The sequence below is a fragment of the Mizuhopecten yessoensis genome, unplaced genomic scaffold, assembly GCF_002113885.1.
Source record: "Mizuhopecten yessoensis strain PY_sf001 unplaced genomic scaffold, ASM211388v2 scaffold716303, whole genome shotgun sequence".
Lineage (NCBI taxonomy): Eukaryota > Metazoa > Mollusca > Bivalvia > Pectinida > Pectinidae > Mizuhopecten > Mizuhopecten yessoensis.
The window spans coordinates 375,965-397,602 of record NW_018480049.1 but is presented as its reverse complement, the minus strand read 5'-3'; the positions used below and the strand labels follow the sequence as shown (position 1 = coordinate 397,602).

Genomic DNA, 21,638 nt, shown 5'->3' with positions numbered 1-21,638 from the left:
TTGCTTTTCCTCAGTAAATACCACCCTGACCAGATTTACATTTCTGATCATCCCACTACCAAACACTACGAAGAAGGTGACGGCCTTCAATTCACGGTTGTTTTTCATCCGTAGCGCCATTCTGACCAGGTTTGCATTTCTGGTAACCTCAATACCAAACACTACGAGGAAGGCGACGACCTTCAATGCAGGGTTGTTTTTACTCAGTAAGTGCCATACTGATCAGCTTTACATTTCACTGTGGATTTTCTACTCTAGAACTTGTTATAAAATATCAGGATTTCCTGTATAAACAAATACACGATTTAACCAGGGTTTTCAACCAAAGAAGCCTCAGTCTACACTGTATTTGTTACCAGGCTACCCTGGCCCAGGTGATAATAATAACATTTATTCAGGGAAAATGCATAAACAACAAAACGATTTCATATAAGTAGGGAATTTATAAAGTTGATATATAATTTACGTATTTGACCTTAACCTAGGGTAGCCCATCCAAGCAATAGAAAGCTTATTTCTGACGGTATCCACTAATTTATTTCCTGGCATAATATGAAATGCAAGTGTCCACCAAGATTCAAGATTTGACCTACATACTTTCCTTGATTTCACAGAAGATATCATCACGGGTGCCATATTCAAAAATCACGATTTCCACCTCCAGAGGAGTAGAGACGTTGTCTTTGGTCATGGTTTCACCTCAGTTCCGGTCGCCATCTTTTCGTATCAAGCTCGAGTTAAAATTTTGTCACTCAACATTGGTACTGTGTTACATTTTCTATTATAACGTCTTTCTGCAATATATTAGCCATGACAGACACTAAAACCTCGTTAAATGAATTCAGATGACATTGACGTTACAAGTTGTACATTGAAGATTCGCTGATGTAGTTGGAACAGGATGACATCATCTAGCCAAAATATTCTAACAACTAAACAAACGCCAGCGAAGTGAATACAATCTCAGAAGGGAATGGTATGTTACTACTAAGGAAAAGGAAAGTTAATTATCGTGAAATTGATGTAATCACTATTTTTATAGAGTTTGGTAAGAAGGTCACAAATATTGTCATCATTTACGGAAATGTCGAAAGCTTATTTTGGTTTTATTTAGCTCAGCGTCCTATTGTCAGCTAAGGTCATTTAAGGGTGTGTCTCCATGTTTGAAATGCATGCGTATCTGTTGGAGGTTTGTGTTTGTGCTTTTGCCTCTTTACAATAGTGCGGATCTGATGCCGACTTTAGAGTTCTTACTTCTACCTCACTGAAATGTCATACCGAAGGCACCAAACATAGCATTTTGCCTATTCTATATACTGACAATCGGTTAACCAGTTGTTGCGACGTTTAGCAAGGAATAAAAACACTATTTTTAAGGACTTTGGTATGGGAACAGATCCTATTGTCTTCTCCACTTGAATGAAGACTCGAACACCAAGGCCAAAGGTGAGGTATTGTCAAGAAAGGCTCTAGGAGACGAAAGGAATATTAGGAAAAGTAGAGAGGGAAAAAAATGCTACAATAAACCGGACACTCTTTGTTTCGTCGCTTTTGTGTTCGAAAGAAGAAGAGGGAATAAAACAAATCCTGCGCAGGGGGTTCCACATAAGTCGTCTCTTACAACATCAAGTGGATAACAACAAGTATATCCTTTTCTCAATCACCGACCTCCTGGGGGTTATCGAGGGCACTTTATACTAGTTATAGAAACGACTCCAAACCTGAATCTTCTGAGATGTAGACGGCACAGGTTGTATTTGTGTTTAAAAGCGCACAGGCCATTAATTTTATCTATAAACACGTAGATTTAATTGGAATACATAAACTGGTTTGGTTGGATGTTGGATTCATTTGATAGAACACATTTTAAAACATTTAATTGTTCACGATCCCTAGTGCAGCTGACGTATCATTGTGTGTCCATTGGAGCGTCACCTCCCACTTCTCATTTCTGGACTACTGACTTTACAAGTACACAGGATGTGTATTGCTACATTTTGTTTGCATTTAAATATTGATGACTTTAAATAATGGGGGTCGCGGTGGCCAAGTGGTTGCGGTGTCTGACATTCTGCTACCACTAGCCCTCCACCACTGGTTCGTGGGTTCGAGACCTACGTGGAGCACTCACCAGGTACTCGCTGTAGGTCGGTGGGATTACTCCAGGAACTCCGGCTTTCCTCCACCACCAAAACCTGGCATTTCCTTAAATGACCATAGCTATTAATAGGACGTAAAACACAAACAAACCAAGCCGAACTTCAAATAAATAACAATAAGATATTTTAAACCATTTGGAATTATAACAACAAATAATCAGAAACAAAATTACGAATACAAAATGTGTGGAAATTTACAGATTTAGAACTATAATGGTTTAGAGCTTTTGTAGTCATTATGTAGTGTTTGGGCTGGTTTGTTAATGTACATACTTGCTACTTACGATGAAGAATATAAGTCGGCCAGAAACGCGGTGATCGTGTGTATCCCGCCGACAGAGTGACAAAGATATCAAACGTACACGCTCCAAAGGTAAATTACTGAATACAGGTAACTCGCTAGTAATAGTCAACTTTTAATTTAAAGGTAATTCAACGCCAACTATATCGTCAATCTTAATACGAGAAAACTAATGAGATTTAGCCAAGTAATCGACAGAAATTGAATAGAAATTATTAACGTCGCATTTGTATTAGTTTCACATAACTTTAAGGCGAATACTGACATAGCTAGACCAGAGACGTATATTTTACGTCTCTGGCTAGACGACCTGATACATGTCCTAAATAATGTTCAGGCTGTTTAAATGGACTAAATGTGGCGAAATAATAACAACAGGTAGCGCATAGGTCGGTAAACGCGTGTGTCGAGTTAGGGTGAGATTAGGTACGAATATTACAATACACCCGGGAGAAGTAAACACAAACACAGGTAGCCGACAGGTGTTGCTATTGTAGTGGCCAGATGAACTATCGCATGTTATCTTTAGGTGATCAGTTTCCCCAGATGCAATACACATTCCTTCTGCAGTGATCAATGACCATGATAAAAAAAATATATTTGTTCACTAGTCGTTTCGATCCACACGAAAGAACTGTATAATGGGAACAGTGAGCGCTGTGTGGTAGTGTATAAGTACGTGATGTCTTATATAGGGTACTGATTCGTGTGACCGACCAGAAAAACAGGTTTTCTAAATCGGTTTTAGAGTGATAGGAAAACATTACACATTCATAAATCCTAGTTGTATTAGTCAGTTCGTAACCTATGGACTTATTCAGGGGACACGAAGTATATGTTGTTTACAGAAGAATTTAATGAATAATAAAAGTACGTGGGTACGGTATGACACAATGAGAAAATGACGAATATACCTATATCATCGACACTGTAGGTAGCTTATAAATACCACTGAAGTTTAAGAGCATTTTAATGTAAGATGAATACAGTATATTACTAATACCCACGTGTTTTAACGATGATACATACATTACAAATATCTTTTAATAATGGCCTTCATATTAAAATATTTACTGAATTAAACATCTTTACAGTAAACAACATATTTAAGAATACATGTAAAACATCCTTATACTTTCAACATCTGACAGAAAAATAACAATATACAGTGTACATACAGTAAACAACCTTTATGTCGAATGGTTCGCACCTATCAGTCAAGTAGCAAGCTATGTAATAGTACAATAGTCAATAAAAAAACCAGGAAGACTTAATGATTGAAAATGGCCGTCCCAAAGTATTTTCAAGACGAGGTTCGGCCATTTAACGTGACATATTACACTAGCGGGCAGCCCCTCAACATTGAGTCCCCCGATACAGAATTTTCATAATATTTAAGAGATAGTTTGTTTTCAACATTACATAATTACATATAAACAAACAGCATGTTTTTGCTAAATAGACGGTATTGTGCGATGAATGAATGAATAGCTAACAGTTCTATTTTTCCCTTTACGAGGCAGACTATATTACAAAAAGTAACCTTATGTTTGGCTTATTAAATAAATAAACCTAATATTATATCCCGCTGACCGTGACGTGTTATGATGCCTACCTAGTGCTCTACCTGGAGCCTTGCTCACCATATGTCTGTTATGTGTAATAAGATGTGAGGATTTATATATATAAAAAGAAATTTGTATACGAAAAACTGATAATGGCGGTTTATTTTTATTTTTATTTTTTTTAGCTTAAAATAAAACACATACTTGCTCTTTTGTATGCTCATGGGTAAAAGATGGAATTTCAAACGACTCGAGGAATAAATATTGAAGTCTCTCCGAGTAGTGTATTTGTCGTCAGGTCACATCTACCCAGACAATCAAAAAAGGTTTCGTTGTTGCAACTCCGTCATAACAAATAAACCTCAAGAGCAGAAGAGGCTGAAATGTTATTATTGAGTGAAGGAAAATTTACGATTATGATATTAAAGTCGACCCGTTTGTTATATTTACAAAGAGTTTGGTTGAGAGGTGACTTTTCTTGTCATACTATAGGTAGAACCTTAAGTGAGAGATGAACGCAACACACACACAGGCGATTGTACCTTTAAAATTGGGTAATACAATAGTTTGTCAAAAATGAAAAACACTGCAGCATATAGCTGTTTCGTCCTTCTAGGACTTATCAGTGATGGTAGGGGCCAAAAGGTCGGAAATCCAAATGGTCAAAACTCCTGTTGAAACAGAGGGATAGGTGTGTAAAACCACTTAATTTATGAATTAAGCAATTTAGAGGCGTACTAGAGTGAAAGGGTCTGTGGAAGTCGTGAAAAACATGTTATTTCAGAACAAAACAGATTTAAGACATTGCTCTTGCTTGATATATAGGTAAGTACTGATACACTGAAAATACGCATGAAATTGAGTTTTCTCGTGGACATTTTGTGTTGCAAGGGAGATAACACTCTTTACTCTCTCTTGAATGTCTGCTAAACAAAGCATGACATGAAACTAAAACAACATAACAATTGAACAAAATAACACGGTGCCGAGTTAAATAAACAACAGAACAACGTGATGGCGTTAAATGGTTTGTACAGAGAAAATATTGTGGTTAAACACTGATTAATTGTTAAAAAGTAAGCACGATTGTATAAAGTCTGTGTAACGTAATAGATACCTACAAAACAATTTATACATATGAAAAGTTTAAAAAAAAATCCGAAACACATAGATCTGTAAAGCATTTGCGCTTTCATGATCAATCTTCAGACGTTTTACACATAGATACAGTACATAAATATATAAGTTCTGACGTCATTAATAAAATGTTGATAATGAAAGCGCTAATGCTTTACATATCTACGTGTTTCTTAATGGTAAGTGGGGGATTATGAAAAGGTTTTGAAAATATCATAAATACATGAAAGTGTTAATGACCTTGATTTTGTCTTAACTTTTTAATGTAATTTTTCAGGAACTTATTTGATTAAAAAGAAATTAATAATAATGTCAAGTTAATAAAATAGTTAAGATAATACAAGGTCAACAAGTGAAGTTTTGAATAAAATTGAATAGGAATCAATACCATTGCCATGTGAAATTTATCAAAGATTATAATCATCAATATATAAATTCATATAATGATTCTAAGGATATATAGTTAGAATAAACACGCTTACATTCTATAAAATAGCAACAATCGTATTGAAACCATAATACAAAAATGTATGTTATCCCTTATAACACATTATCACCCTCTTTTGAGTTTTATCAATATGATTCTCACACCTAATTGTCAATACATATATAGACGATAAACTGCCCAATACAAGTAATATTTTATACATGCAAATAATACACACTGCTTAATATGGTTTCAGTGACTGACATTTCCACTTTTCTCTGGGACCTTTTGGCGATTGCTTGATGAATTTTGAATCTGACGTGCTAGTACGCTGAGAGTAGCAGTTTTTAACTTCATATTCATGAAGAAATCGACCAAAAGTGAGTCCACGAGAAAGGTAGAACACACAATTGTATTGTTTCGAGTACGCACGTGGTATCATCCTCGATATCCAGGGATTACGCTCACTAACCCTCGCTCTCTGCTCCTCTGAAATATGTCATAGCAAAATTGAAGGCATGCGGCTAGCTATTTGATTGGTTTCAGGTAAAAAAACCAACCCGAACCAATCGCTAGGCTGATTCCTATCCTTTGAAGATTACAGAGGGCCGACACCCGACAGTCAATTTTACCGTTACGCAACCGTCAGATTCTTTTGATGTACATCAAAGGATCAAACTAGTCTTCCCATCTCATCCACAAGGTGCTGCACATTGAGCCTTCGATTTTGCTATGACATATTCCAGGGGTGCTTCGTAGTCATGAAGAAATCGACCCAAAGTGAGTCCACGAGAAAAGTAGAACACACAATTGTATTGTTTCGAGTACGTACGTGGTATCAAACTCGATACTCCAGGGATTTCGTTCACTTTTACATTCTGCACTCCTGGAATATATCAAAGCAAAATTGGAGGCACGCGGCTAGCTATTTGATTGGTTTCAGGTAAAACTAGAAAATGTCTGTAAGACACAAATGTCCCCACTCATGGATGGGACGGGACGCGACGCGACGGGACGGGACGGACATGGGCAACAAGTATATGCCTCCCCCTCCATTTATGGCGGGGGCATACAAAAACCCGAACCAATCGTTAGGATGATAACTGTCCTTTGAAGATTACAGATGGCCGACACCCGACTTCAAAGACAGTCAATTTTACCGTTACGCAACCGTCAGATTCTTTTAATGTGCATCAAAGGATCAAATAAGTCTTACCATCTCATCCACAAATTGGCGCACACTGAACCTTCCATTTTGCTATGACATATATTCCAGGGGTGCAGAGAGCGAAAGTGAGCGTAGCCCCTGGAGTATTGAGGATGACGTGTATTGACAAAGTAACTAACATATGTATATATTACATTTCTTTTTACATTTTCATAACTTGCAGGTCAATAAAGATAACCCACCCTAAACTAATCACTACAGACAATTTTCAATGCTCTTCCTTTTTCGTTTGTGGTCACGCCCTTCATCTGACCGTGTATTTTAATGATACAGTGAAAACCTACTTACCCGAACTCGCACAACTCGAATACCCCCTATTCCTCGAACAGTTCGCTTGGTCCGACCGTGTTCTTATGTATTCTTCGTAAATTAACTTAACGAACAGTCGTTGCTCAGAATTTTTATATCTTCCGCAGTATGGACAAAGAAGAACTCCAAATATCCTACCATTTATGCAATTGACTTAAAGTGAGACCTAAGATTATTTATTACAAAGCTGAGTGTCAAAAGTTACAATGACATCACAGTGATACAAGCATATATTCATCACACATTTTAAAAGTATGAAGGCAAGACCATAATAACGGGACAAATTTACCTTGTCATAAAGTCATGCATTTTGTATAGAAAAAAATAAGGTATAACGACCGAATTCAAAGCTAACAGCATTCTCCTTTCGCAAGGCTTTTCATGATCAGGTCTTCAAAACCTGAAAAGTCATGTGAAGGGTGACAGTTAGTAGTTTTGAAGTCGGTCGTTTTACCTGATTTTTCTTTATATTATAGTAGATAACAAAGAAACAAGTTTTTATGAAGGAAAATATAAAATAAAGCAACAAGTACACAAGACTGACCGCTAGGCGTCTCTGCCTTCTTTGGCTCGTTTCCAGTTGGTCAGCTAGTTACTCCAAATAGACCAGCTAAATACTCCGGCAAATAGACCAGACTATTATATCGTATAAACCAGTTTATTCTTCCAAATTAACCAGATGATATAATAGACTAGCTAGTTCATCCAAACTATCATGTCTTTCACAAGCGATAGTCATGATATATAAGGGAAAATCTCTGCCTTCTTTGGCTTGTTCCCAGTTGGTCAGCTAGTTACTCCGAACGGACCAGCAAAACACTCCAAATAGACCAGATTAATCTTTCATATTGACCAAATAATATAAAAGACTAGCTCATTCATCAAAACTATCATGTCTTTCACAAGCGATGATTTGTAAGGGAAAATATCAAGATACATTCTACGCTTGTTTCCATTTAGTCAGCTGGTTTCTCTGAATGGATCAGTTGAACATTCCAAACAGACCAGCTAAACGATCCAAGTAGACCAGATAATACAATAGACTAGCTAAACGATCCAAGTAGACCAGATAATACAATAGACCAGCTAAACGATCCAGGTAGATCAGATAATACGATAGACTAGCTAATTCCTAAATATCATGATATGTAAGAGAAAATCTGTGAGATTTCCTCTCAACTTCTTAAGAGTCACTCGCAACCGATGGTTCGATTTCAAACAGCTTAATATTCAGTCAGAGTCGGCAACATCGGTATCAGTCATTGTGAACCAACAAGGCTACTGAGGATTTGAACTACCTTGCGACTGTTCGGTCTCTTGTTCGGCTGTACCTCAAGGCAACTTTTGATAACCGCCTTGAACTCCCCTTTCGACACCTCTCGAATGGATGGAGGTTCACCAGGATTGCACGTGATTTTCCTACAATGCCACAGTTCCCAGATCACCAGACCGAGGCTGTATACGTCAGACATGGTGCTATGTCTTGCTGCTTGTCCGAAAAGTTCGGGAGCATAATACGCCGCGTTTCTTTGATCTGACGCTGTTGTGACGGGTACGAATTCTTCTTTCACGTGTCCAAAATCACAGATTTTTACAATATCTTCTCCACTGTCCTGGTTTCGGTAAACCTGAAACGTAATATGGACCGTTAACAACGAAAACAATTATGGATGTGGATATGATACTGCTATACAACGTATATAGAACATCTAATGTTTTTACTAACTGAGGTAACCGCAAATGAAACCTCCACCAATACACAATAAAATGAACTAAAATTTGAAAGGAAAGGAAAGTTACATATATATAGTATTTTGTATGTGACTACTTACCACATGGTGATGAGATGTGACTACTTACCACATGATGAATGGGGTGTGACAACTTACCAAATGATGATTAGATGTGACTACTTACCACATGATGATGGGGTGTGATTACTTACCACATGATAATGAGATGTGTGACTACTTACCACATGATGATGATGGGGTGTGACTACTTACCACATGATGATGATGGGGTGTGACTACTTACCACATGATGATGGGGTGTGACTACTTACCACACGATGATGTGGTGTGTCTATTTACCACACGATGATTGGGTGTGTCTATTTACCACACTATGATGAGATGTTAATACTTACCAATTGATGATGGGGTGTGTTTACTTACCACATGATGATGAGATTTGACTACTTACTAAAAAATGACGAGGTTTGACTTCCTGGTGGATGTACCCATTCCGATGTAAATATTCCAATCCTCTTGCAGCACCGAGGGCAAACTGTAGTCGCTTCTCCCAGCCGATTTGGCTTCTTTCTAGATCCATGATGACTTCATCCAAATTCTTATCAGCTTTATCCATCAGAATGGCCAATATCTGCTCGCCTCCTTCGATCCAAGACGAAGACCCTCGGAACATCACACAGTTTTTACTGTCCTTTCTAGACAGTGACCTATGAATATACAAAAACTACATTTTTTAATGAACTGCCACATTTGATTGTAAAGATGAAGTAGACATGATACTAAAGCATGGACATGTAATGGCAACCTTGAAAATATGCAAGCAATGGATAACGGAAAGACAACATGAAACTCAATTACAATGTACATTTGTGGTTAAATGTTGCATGCGATCAAACAAACTTATCATGACGATAGAATGCAAAGTTCCTTTCATAATAACATAGTTTACCTTTTCATTTTTACATCTGATGCTTCTTCGATACATATTTGAAAAACAATATTTTTACTGATTTCATATAATTGTATGGATAAGCTTCACATAGACAAACCTCATAATGACAAGTTCTCTGTAGACGTTGTGGTTCTGTGGAAGACATGTAAGCATTGGTCCACCATTATGCAGTACTGATTTCACGCGTTTCCTTGCAAGAACTTTGGTACTTGAGTTGTTTGTAACCTGTACAACGTCTACAGTTGCGCTTACTCCATGAATGACACGCTGACCTTCTTCACCAGTGACACGCTGAAATTCGTCAAATAAAAATTTGTGCTTTAACACCTTCTGAGTATAAATTTCCCAAAGTTTTTTCAAAGATGCATCGAATTTTACCAGTTTTCGTTCCTCCCTGCTTCTGTTTTGCTTGAACTCAAACGATAGAATCTCCTGTCTGATTTGTTGCTGTGAAATTATAAAGTTGGTTTCCTGTTCAATCGCAGCCTGTGCTTGCTGAAAAAAGTATTCTGTTCGTTGTGATATTTTGTGGTTTATTGGGTCAGAAACGGCAATCTCAATTTCTTCTGTCAAGCTTCTCCCAAATAGAAAGATGGATGCCAATGGTATAGTAACAAGTGTTGCTATGGTATTCAGTACGTCATTCATGTTCAAAGTTTGTTGACACTGCTGCTCCAAACATTCCACAAGTTTCACGTTTTTCTTTAGTCGTGTTCTATGCTGATCAAGAAAGGTTTTCAGCTCGGAATCGAAATCCTCCCTAATCGTTTGTTCTTCTTTGTCCTTTGTCACCGACCTCAGCCTTTGGGCTAAGTCAGTAGTACTGCCACCAATTTGCTGTTTAATGTGTTCTCTGAGCTTGCCCTGGCTCTTTTTTGCTTCTTCCATTATGTGTTTATAAAAAGAAGAGTTCTTATCCTCTATTATGCCCAGTTCTTTCTCAAGGAAACCATTGTCCTGCTCTGCGTAGTCCTTTATTTTTTGGAGACTCATATTATATGGCAACCAGTTAACGCTCGTGTCAAAGAACGCGTTAATGACCTCCAGTAAATTGATGAGCCACCTGAAAGTAACGAAACGCAATTTCTTACATCAAAGCACGTATATATACTATATATTTTTTTATCGTAAGAGTTACAAAAAGTATAAACAATGCAGACAAATGAAACCATATTAAATGTTAACAATTGTCTAACCCTACCATTACATAGTATTATCAATCTGAGAATGTTTGTATTTTTTACCATCTTATTTATTGTAAACTCGTATAAAATACAAATGGCACTGTATTTGGCCAAGTTATGCAGTTAATGATAATTTAAAATTGTGATTATATGTTTTTTTTTTATTTCATACCATTTATTTTACTGTTCTTCAAAATAAACAATGTTGTTACATAAATAAATAATTAATATGTGAAACAAAGATGTGCTTATTTAAGCGCATTTAATATATGTAAAACAAAGATGTGCATTTTCTTTTTTATAGTATAAGTACAAATGAGAGATGGCTTAATATAAGAGCCTACTCTTGTTGCCAGATCCCTAATATTACATTATGTAAAATTATATATTATGTACAGCATATTTGTAAATAAAATTTTGTTTATACCAAGTACAAAAAGATGCTCATTCTACCAAACACAAAAACGTACATACAAATAGTGTTCTTCTAAATTCACCCGATGAGCAGCTTCCATGAAGTCCCGAATCTTTCTCTTGAAAGGTTCCATGCTCTCTTCTCCAGACTTTATCTAAAAATATATATATATTTTTAAGTCGATATTCGAGCTCTGTTTTAGACTCTTCGAATATTTGTAAAAAATCTCTTGTTACATAAATGACAAGTACGGGCTATATTTATACCAAAATCACAGTCTACATACTAACCAGGATTTTGCACATCGATATAAAAGTTTGAATATTACTGGTATACAGCTACGGGATAAATTATAATTGGTATCTTAGTTTATTTAAAGTGGCCAGGCCAAGTTATTTAAGATGAGGGTTTTCCAAAATGGAAGAACCAAAACATCTTTTTGTTCATTTATGGTTATATCGAAGGAAACATATCAAGTTTAGGAACAGGGTTCATATAAAATGTTCACAGAACGCTCTAATGCCAACAATTACACTTTTAGGTTTGTGCAAACGCTAGTGCCCAAAACGACAACAACTTGCATTTTACAACGTCTAACGCTTTGAATGAAATCTTAAACTAGCGTGCTAGCATCTCAACATTTCAAAACGATCTTTAGAATCTGTATAAATATCAGTATTCCTATAACCTGAATATTTTCCGAAACAGAAGTCTTAGTCATCGCACACGTAAACTAAAACATAATTTCTTAGTTTGAACTACGTCTTCTGATGCTAATTAAATTCATAATCACCCGCAGACATAATAATATATTGAATTAATATTTTCAAAATTTTATGTGAATAGTAATTCGCTTTGTGTACTTATCCGACTTGGATTCCCTCTTCTTACACAAAATTTACTGTTTAATCATTGTTTTTGAAAGAAAGAAAGAATGACCTTTCTAAATCGTATAAGGATAAACAGATTTAAAAGGGCCTCGCTGGATGGCCAAATTCAGTTGGTCTTTATTTGTTGGAGGGTGTTTCAATTACTACAGTGTTCTTACATTAGCGTGTGGTTTGTTCTATTATCACTTCCGGATTGATAATTGTCAATAAACAATAAATGTGTTTCGAGATTAAACAGAACGATTAACTATTAACTATTGACAGGACACTGGCATCATTCATTTGAAATGTTGCATATAGTAAGGGCCGTTGTTTACCTTCGTACAAGAGAGACGATGCAGCTGTTCTTCACCAACCATGGGCCATTTCGGCTGGATCGCTGACAGAACGGCATTTTCTACAAGTTCTTCACACGGAGCGGGTCGATGTAGATCGGAGCGGTTCAGGAGGAAAAGAGCGCTCTCTGGGTTGAAATCAATACCATGCCTCGTAATCTCCTTTTTCACATTTTCCAACATGTTTTCGAACTAGAAGTTGAGAAATGAAAACAGCACTTTCACCATGTCTTACAGAAACTGGATATTTCAAATTGCTAGTTTAATGTCAGTAACAAATAGTTTCGCCTGAGGGAAAATAACATTTGCAGTCCATTTTCTTTTACTTGAAGTGTTTCCCAATATATCGGGGCGTGTTTGGAGAAAGATTGAAGATTTGTCATTCTGTCGGAATTGTACCGATAGCAAATGTGTTGTACCATATCGGGAATGTATTTTTTACACGTTATCTCACGCATGTTACAGATGTTTTACATATGATTTGTATTCTTCTGGGTCCACAAAAGAATAATGACCTTCAGTAAGGTTATTCATATCATTTGTGGTGTGAATTGAATTGTGAGTTGATGATGTAAAAAACAAAAGAATATCGAAATGTTAACAAGATAGTAATTTGAACTCAAACTCATAATAAACAAGGGCAAGCTATGAACAGAAGGGCAGATTTAGGTGGCATTTGAAAGTGCAAGGATATTTAGACCAGGTGTTCCGGATGGGTAAGCGTCTTTCGCTTCATCGACGACAAGAGCAACAGAACTGAAAATCCAATTCAATCTATGTAATATCATGTCCTCAAAGCGCGAGCCGGGTAAGTAACAACGAAACAACAAGGTACACTAATGAGTATGATCAAAGACATCGACCTTAATATCAAACAAAGAAATATATTACTTCCAAATGTTACATAATGGGGACCAAAATATATATGGAAATTACATCTACCGGACAATATTACCTGAGGCAGTTTATTAACACTTAACAAATAATGTTGCATGTATACTCCAAATTAAACATTTTGGCAAATCTCGTTACAATTAGGATCTAAAAAAACCTGGAAATATTTACCGTTTTTCTGACAGGCTCTCCCCCAATATCGATGAGGAAGATAAAAAGGTGAAAGTTTGGAATGTTTTCCAGGATTTTTGATACTCCAAATTCGTTATCCGACAAACCCGGGAGGTCAAGGAACACTATCGGTAAGGGCTCAGCGTTTCCCTTCAAAATTGAGCAATCAAGGGTCAATTTAATACATACTTACACTAATATCCGCGATGGGTAAAAACTTCAATGTCAAATATAATTTTGCCTGATTTCTTACATATGTAAAATAATTCGACTGATGCAAACAATTAAAATGTTAGGATGAAAGTTTAATAAGTTTCATTGTGCAGAAAAGAATAATTGTACTGTTAATTTGTAAATGGAAATTTCATAAAGAAGCAGTTACATGAAGTTAAGAAAATAATATAATGATATACACTAGCTTTTAAGGAATGGTTTAAAGATATTTTTTATATGATACAAAATGATACAGAGCGAAGGACAAATGACACTTACCGCACTGTCTACCTGTTTCACATGTGTTTGATGGGGATCCTATAATTATGTTCGTCAACAGAATATATATATAAATGTATATGATACAATTGTATAAAAACGTCCTAGCTACAAATGTTGAGAGAATAAATTAGATAAATGGACTGTAATGACAGTAATCTGTAATCTGATTTAAAGATTAAGATATTTAGTTGTTCGTTTATAAAATTATAAAATAGTTTACATAGCGAATATTTTGATATATTGATTTAATTAATAAAAGTATAACTTGTTTTTATCCATTTTAATCCGGACTATTAGTTAATTAATAAATTGACATAACAACTTTCGTCATCTGCAATTCTTTTCGGTGTTGTTTCATGAGGGTCGCTTGCCTATCAAAAATGTTCATATATTTTATCTTTCTAAGTGACCATGAAAAAAAGATATTTACAATATAACAAAAAAAATATCTAAAAACTATACATTTGAATCACAAAAAAATTGATATGAGTTTAGAAATAATCTTATATTTGGATTCAATATTTTTAATTTAAATGATTTCTTTTTAAACTCAATGATATACTTTTAAAATTCAAATGTTATGTTTTGAATTCAAATATAATTTTTTTGAGATAAAATGTTATATTTTTGGTGAGTTAAAACTTTTAATTCCAATTTATCTTTTTTGATTTCAATGCTTTTTTTTAATTTTTGCATGTAGTTATAAATATGCAAATGTCTGACATGCCATACTCATGGTGCATTTACTTATTAGACAGATTGTCTCAACACAGCTGTTCGCACAGAACATCATAAACCAATCTAGTACACAAACAATCTACTGAAGAAAGACTGATGCTTCGTTATCAATCCAAGTACGAAACAATACAACAATATACAGAAATAACATAATTTATTTTAAGAATATTTTGGAGACATTTATACTTACAGTGTCCGCCAAACTTCCCTGCAATGAATCATACCCTTAACACTAATACGTAATAATATCGAAAACATGTGTATTAATACATCATTACAGTTATTGTAGTCAAATTAAATTTCGTTTAAAAGACGTTACATATGGATTCGCTTTATGCAATCTCTCGTTTTGTTTTCAATTCTAGAAACAATTTTTAGAAAACGATAAACTCAGCCAAACTCGACCTCCCCTAGACGGCAAGAACAGAGGGAAATTACACAAGGACAGATCAAGATGGAAAAATTGGGCCCATTGGACTTATTAAAGACAATCTTTCAAAAGAAAGAAATATAATATGACATTTAAATCTGTTAAATTGTTTTACAACAGCGAAGAAAGTCTGATTCAGTGTATTTGTTTATTGCAACATCGATTTGAATACCACTACCCACTATTTCAAGGGAAGGCCAAAGATTGTATCTAGTATCAAGTCTTCAATTATTAACAAGATACCAATGGGGCCTGAATCACTCGCCCGTTATTTAATGGTGAAGATGAAACATTTAATAGTGAGGATGATATATTTAATGGTGAGGATGAAATATTTAATGGTGAGGATGAAATATTTAATTTTGAGGATGGAATATTTAATGGTGAGGATGAAATATTTAATGGTGAGGATGAAATATTTAATGGTGAAGATGAAATATTTAATGGTGAGGATGAAATATTTAATTGTAAGGGTGAAATATTTAATGGTGAGGATAAAATATTTAATGGTGAGGATGAAATATTTAATGGTGATGATGAAATATAGCTCAGCAGTCACATGGGATTTAATTATATATTGAACAACCTTGCAATTTTTAAGTCGCTCAGCTCTATGAACTATAAAGTCAACTAATATGATTCTAAATCTTATAGTTCTTTATTTTTTTTTTATTTCGAAGCCTTCGGCGTATGCTTAATCAGTAAACTTGAATGATTGTCAATGCTTTCTATTCAGACAGTGTTTCACCTGAAGAAACTACAAGCTAAATACACTGGTATGTTTGTATGTTACTATGACAAACAACTTGTCATAGTAACACACTTCACTAGTTTATTATAAATCTTCAAAATCATTTCTTTGTTTCTAAATTTAATGGGCATCTGTAATATTGTAACAACGAAAGTTAAAAGAGAATATAATCTCATCAGGGTACATTTTTGATGGGGGTTAACTCTGATAATGAACTAAATTTCGTATAAAATCTATTATTTTCTCAAACGGTGTCAAAATATCAAAATTATAATGTTAAATGTTATGTTAGTATGGGAAAACTTAATATTAAAAAAGATAACGTTTTTATGTAAATATTTGTAATATTTTGCATGTATAACAATGTGAATATTTTGAAGGTTAAAGGTATTCTGAACGTCAATAGCTCCTGTGTAGAGTCTTTTTAAAGTGTGATTGGTAATGCTTTTCGAAATAGATTATATAAATAGTACTTACTAATCCTGATTCAGGACCAAACTCATCGGACACTTGATTCTGAAAATTCAGATATTTAACTTTGATCAACGTAACAGACAAAATACTGCCATCTTTATTTGGTGCACATCAATCAGGTAAAAAACCCTAATATATTATCACAGACTTAAGAAGGAATCTAAAGAAAACAAAATTCTTACATGAAATTAAAAAATACCTTACCGTATCTTAAAAATAAGATCCAAACATTCTGCATGGTCCTGTATCGCTCTCACTAATCTATCTATCGAAACTTTTCTCCGATCATCTCTGACATACCTAGCTCAATTTTTAACTTAAGAGGAAATATTTTATCTGACCAGTCATCAAGGTCACCATATCAAAATACTTCGTGGCAATGAACAAGATAATAGAAATCATATCACACAAGCGTTGACAATTAACAAAATGATAGTAATCATAAAATACTAGCGATAGCATTGAACAAGTTGATATTAATCAAAGTATACTAGCGATAAGGTAACAATGAACAAGATGATAGTAATCATATCATACAAGCGATAGCAATGAACAAGATAATAGTCATCATAGCATACTAGCGTCAACAATTAACAAGATGATAGTAATCATAGCATACTAGCGAGGGCAATAAACAAGAGGATAGTAAACATAGCATACTAGCGATAGCAATGAACAAGATGATAGTAATCATAGCCCAATAGCGGTGACAATTAACAAAATAATAGTAATCATAGCACACTAGCGATAGCAATGAACAAGATGATAGTAATCATAGCATACTAGCGTTAGCAATGAACAAGATGATAGTAATCATAGCATACAAGCGATAGCAATGAACAAGATAATAGTCATCATAGCATACTAGCGTCAACAATTAACAAGATGATAGTAATCATAGAATACTAGCGATAGCATTGAACAAGATGATAGTAATCATAGTATACTAGCGATAAGGTAACAATGAACAAGATGCTAGTAATCATAGCACACTAGCGATAGCAATGAACAAGATGATAGTAATCATAGCATACTAGCGTTAGCAATGAACAAGATGATAGTAATCATAGCATACAAGCGATAGCAATGAACAAGATAATAGTCATCATAGCATACTAGCGTCAACAATTAACAAGATGATAGTAATCATAGAATACTAGCGATAGCATTGAACAAGATGATAGTAATCATAGTATACTAGCGATAAGGTAACAATGAACAAGATGATAGTAATCATAGCACATTAGCGATGGCAATTAACAAGATGATAGTAATCATAGTATACAAGCGATAGCAATGAACAAGATGATAGTAATAATAGCATACTAGCGATGGCAATGAACAAGATGATAATAATCATCGCATACTAGCGATAGCAATGAACAAGATGATAGTAATAATAGCATACTAGCGATAGCAATGAACAAGATGATAGTAATCATAGCCCAATAGCTGCGGAAATAAACAAGTTGATAATAATCATAGCATACAAGCGATAGCAATGAACAAGACGATAGTAATCATAGCATACTAACGATGGCAATGAACAAGATGGTAGTTATAACAGCACAAAAGCGGTGGCGACGAAAAAATAAAAGTAATCATAGAACAAGAACGGTAGCAATGAACAAGTTAATTTGTAACTCACATCAAAGAAACGCAGCGGCCAGAACAACAGTAGTCTCCGGACAGGTTTCCCATTTAACTCTCCAGAGTAAACTAGCTTGCGAACAGCTTCCCATCTATAGTCGCGGTTGTTTAATGGCAGCTTTATTTCTTCGTTTTGAGTGCCATCTTGGTAATACACCAGAGCATATCGCTCGGTGCTGTTATGAACCTCACACGGAACAGTCGTACACTTAGTACTGGACACCGGCAGATACTCATCGCCCAGAAACAAATTCAAGACACTTGTCTTCCCCGCATTTATGTCGCCTTAATTTAAAATAAATTGAATTGAAATTATTCTTATACTGTCGTATGTCTTTAATTTGTACCCATACTCATGCCATTTGAAAATACGTTTTTATGGCACATTGAAATTTTACCAATCTTCCATACTTTTTGAATTGCTGTTGATAATCACAAATAATCGATTTCAGAGATTAAATTATATTTATTATATATGATTGGGAAAGCATCGAAAACGGTTATGAAGAAAGCACCGACAACAGCACAGTCATATACATAGCTCTGAATTTTAATGGAAACATTATGGGAACAGATTAAAAAAAAAACGGCTGCACACATTGAGTTGACTTTACACACTGTTATGACATTTAATTTGCCAAAATGCATGTTAGTATTGAAATATTGGATGCATATTTACACTATTTAAAATCACTGTTAATACAATATATGTTGACTTGGAGGACAGACATCACAGACTGAAAGAAAAAACAAAACGGCTATTGATAATGACAGCCATATAGAATAAAGGCTCCACTGGTACAAACATGTAAACATTACTCTTTCACTTGCTTCACAACTTTAATTTCTATTTTCAATATACCAAAAGATATGGAAGTTCCTACCTGCAATGAGTACACGAAGTGTTCTGGATTTAGATGGCGCAAGATTCGGGGATACATTTGCTGAGTCAAATGACGACGTTACGGGAGAGAAATCAAATGAGGTGTCAGTGGACAACATGCTGTCAGAGAGGTCTACATCGTTTGCTGCACCTGTCGAATTCTCGGACCATACAGGTGAATCCCTTCTGGGCCCGGGAGGACACAGTGCTGCACCTGTCGGATTCTCGGACCATACAGGTGAATCCCTTCTGGGCTCGGGAGGACACAGTGCTGCACCTGTCGGGTTCTCGGACCATACAGGTGAATCCCTTCTGGGCCCAGGAGGACACAGTGCTGCAGATGATTTTAAATCTAACATCCGTTTTTGAATTGCTTCTTTTATGGTATTTACGCTTTGATCGTTTATTTGATTTTTTAACATGGTTAGTGTAATAGTGTTGAAGTTTTCAGGTTGGTCAGTGATGGTTGAGAGGGTGTCCTTGTACAGATCATAACAGTCCCTGTATGGCTGTTCCTGTTCCTCTAATCTCTGCCGCAGACTCGACATCTGGTGAGAAATGCACAGAAAGAACATGCTCAAAGTGATCATGATAAGTCATGCGTATGTTACTAGGTACCATACTTTGTTATTAAGTATCATACTTTGATACTAAGTGTCATACTTTGTTGCTAGGTATCATACTGTGTTACTAGGTACCGTACTTTGTTACTAAGTATTATACTTTGTTACTAGGTATCATACTCTGTTACTAGGTACCATACTTAGTAAATATGAGTGATGGTGTTTACTTTTTTATACTAGAATCATACTTCGTAACTTGAGTGAGGGTTCAAAATTTAAGATGAATGCATTGACGGTATGATGAAATTCTAAACGCCACGTGGGTTTTCTACGGGTGTCCTCCCACACTAAGACCCCCACGCGCTAACATCGGGGCCAATAAGTGTGATTGATATAAGTTGTAATAAATTGTTTCATAATTTCAAATAAATATAGTTTATATTATATTAAAAAAAAATCTAAATGAGGATAATCACATTTAGCGATATCAAGTAGCTTTTAACGAAGACGACTGTATTCCATACTTAATTATATTGATTTTTATAAAGTAATGTTTGGTATAATTTACACAGAAGCTATATATGAGGACGAATATTATACAGAGTAGCTATATATAAGGATGGATATATTGATGTTATATATTATTGTATAGTATAAAGAATAGCTATATATGAGGATGGATATATTGATGTTATATATTATTGTATAGTATAAAGAATAGCTATATATGAGGATGGATACATTGATGTTATATACTATTGTATATCGTACAGAGTAGCTATATATAAGGATGGATATGTTGATGTTATATACTATTGTATATCGTACAGAGTAGCTATATATAAGGATGGATATATTGATGTAATATACTATTGTATATTATACAGAGTAGCTATATATGAGGATGAATATATTGATGTTCTATACTATTGTATATTATACAGAGTAGCTATATATGAGGATGGATATAGTGATGTTATATATTATTGTATATTATACAGAGTAGCTATATATGAGGATGAATGTATTGATGTTATATACTATTGTATATCATACAGAGTAGCTATATATTAGGATGAATATAGTGATGTTATATACTAATGTATAGTATACAGAGTTGCTATATATGGGAATACATATAAGGATTTTATATACTAATGTATAGTATACAGAGTTGCTATATATGGGGATACATATAAGGATTTTATATTTTTATGTATATTGTACAAAGTAGGAGGATGGATATAACATACTTATGGATATTTTACACAATAGCTATGGATGATAGGGAAGAATTTTATGCTACTAAGTAAATACTAAATGACAATGTGTACCTTCATTATATAAAGTAGCTGTAAATGAGGATGAACATAATTATAATATTTAGTAGATATAAATGAAGATTTAATAAATCATTACACTTAGTAGTTTTGAGTAAAATTGTATTTAGTAGCTATATATACAAACATTTTTATTTGTTTCATGATTAAACTTTACCTTCTTTAGTCAATGCGTCACAGTAACCTCAGAAATAGCTCATTTTTCGTTCCACATCAGAATCTTCAATTTGAACAAAACATTCTAAGTTGTATGTCAAAAAATCCGTACACGAAATATAAAAAATGCCAAGTTATCAGTATTATATCATACATATACCGTTATCATCAGGGTGGAATGTTCCTGCTTGCGTTATATGTCTAAATTTAGAATGAAAGTTGGACTGTCCTCGATATTTACCTGTGGTTCCTATCTGACATGGCAGTTTGTTTATGTAAATATATATCGTAGTGGTCACATGCTAACAGAACGTAAATGAGGCAAAAAACATAATAATTAAGTGAAATAAAACATTTATTTGCAACTGTTTGGCTAAATATGGCAATGTCTTAGCTACAGCTATCAATACTTAAGTTGATTTATATTTGCAGTCAGA

The 21,638-nt window shown here is 34.7% G+C and overlaps 1 protein-coding gene across 1 annotated transcript; it reads right to left on the bottom strand.

Annotated features, from left to right (window-relative positions):
- Nucleotides 1–7,604: 7,604 nt before the first annotated feature.
- LOC110442830 lies at nucleotides 7,605–21,331 on the bottom strand. The gene is made up of 12 exons (XM_021486642.1): nucleotides 21,203–21,331; nucleotides 19,144–19,690; nucleotides 18,258–18,544; nucleotides 16,613–16,651; nucleotides 15,145–15,162; nucleotides 14,214–14,252; nucleotides 13,722–13,871; nucleotides 12,639–12,848; nucleotides 11,491–11,585; nucleotides 9,930–10,895; nucleotides 9,332–9,587; nucleotides 7,605–8,754 (listed from the first exon to the last, which is right to left on the bottom strand). Exons 2-12 carry the CDS (start codon nucleotides 19,688–19,690, stop codon nucleotides 8,386–8,388), a joined length of 2,976 nt encoding a protein of 991 aa, XP_021342317.1. The 5' UTR covers nucleotides 21,203–21,331; the 3' UTR covers nucleotides 7,605–8,385.
- Nucleotides 21,332–21,638: the final 307 nt, after the last annotated feature.

Bases quoted from the DNA above. Each gene is read 5' to 3' on its own strand.
- LOC110442830 (XM_021486642.1), bottom strand. From the start codon at position 19,690: ATGTCGAGTCTGCGGCAGAGATTAGAGGAACAGGAACAGCCATACAGG. The intron at 18,545-19,143 runs GTAGGAACTTCC...TTTTAAATTAAG, and splicing joins ACTTCGTGTACTCATTGCAG to GCGACATAAATGCGGGGAAG. The intron at 12,849-13,721 runs GTAAATATTTCC...CTCAACTTCTAG, and splicing joins GAGAGCCTGTCAGAAAAACG to TTCGAAAACATGTTGGAAAA.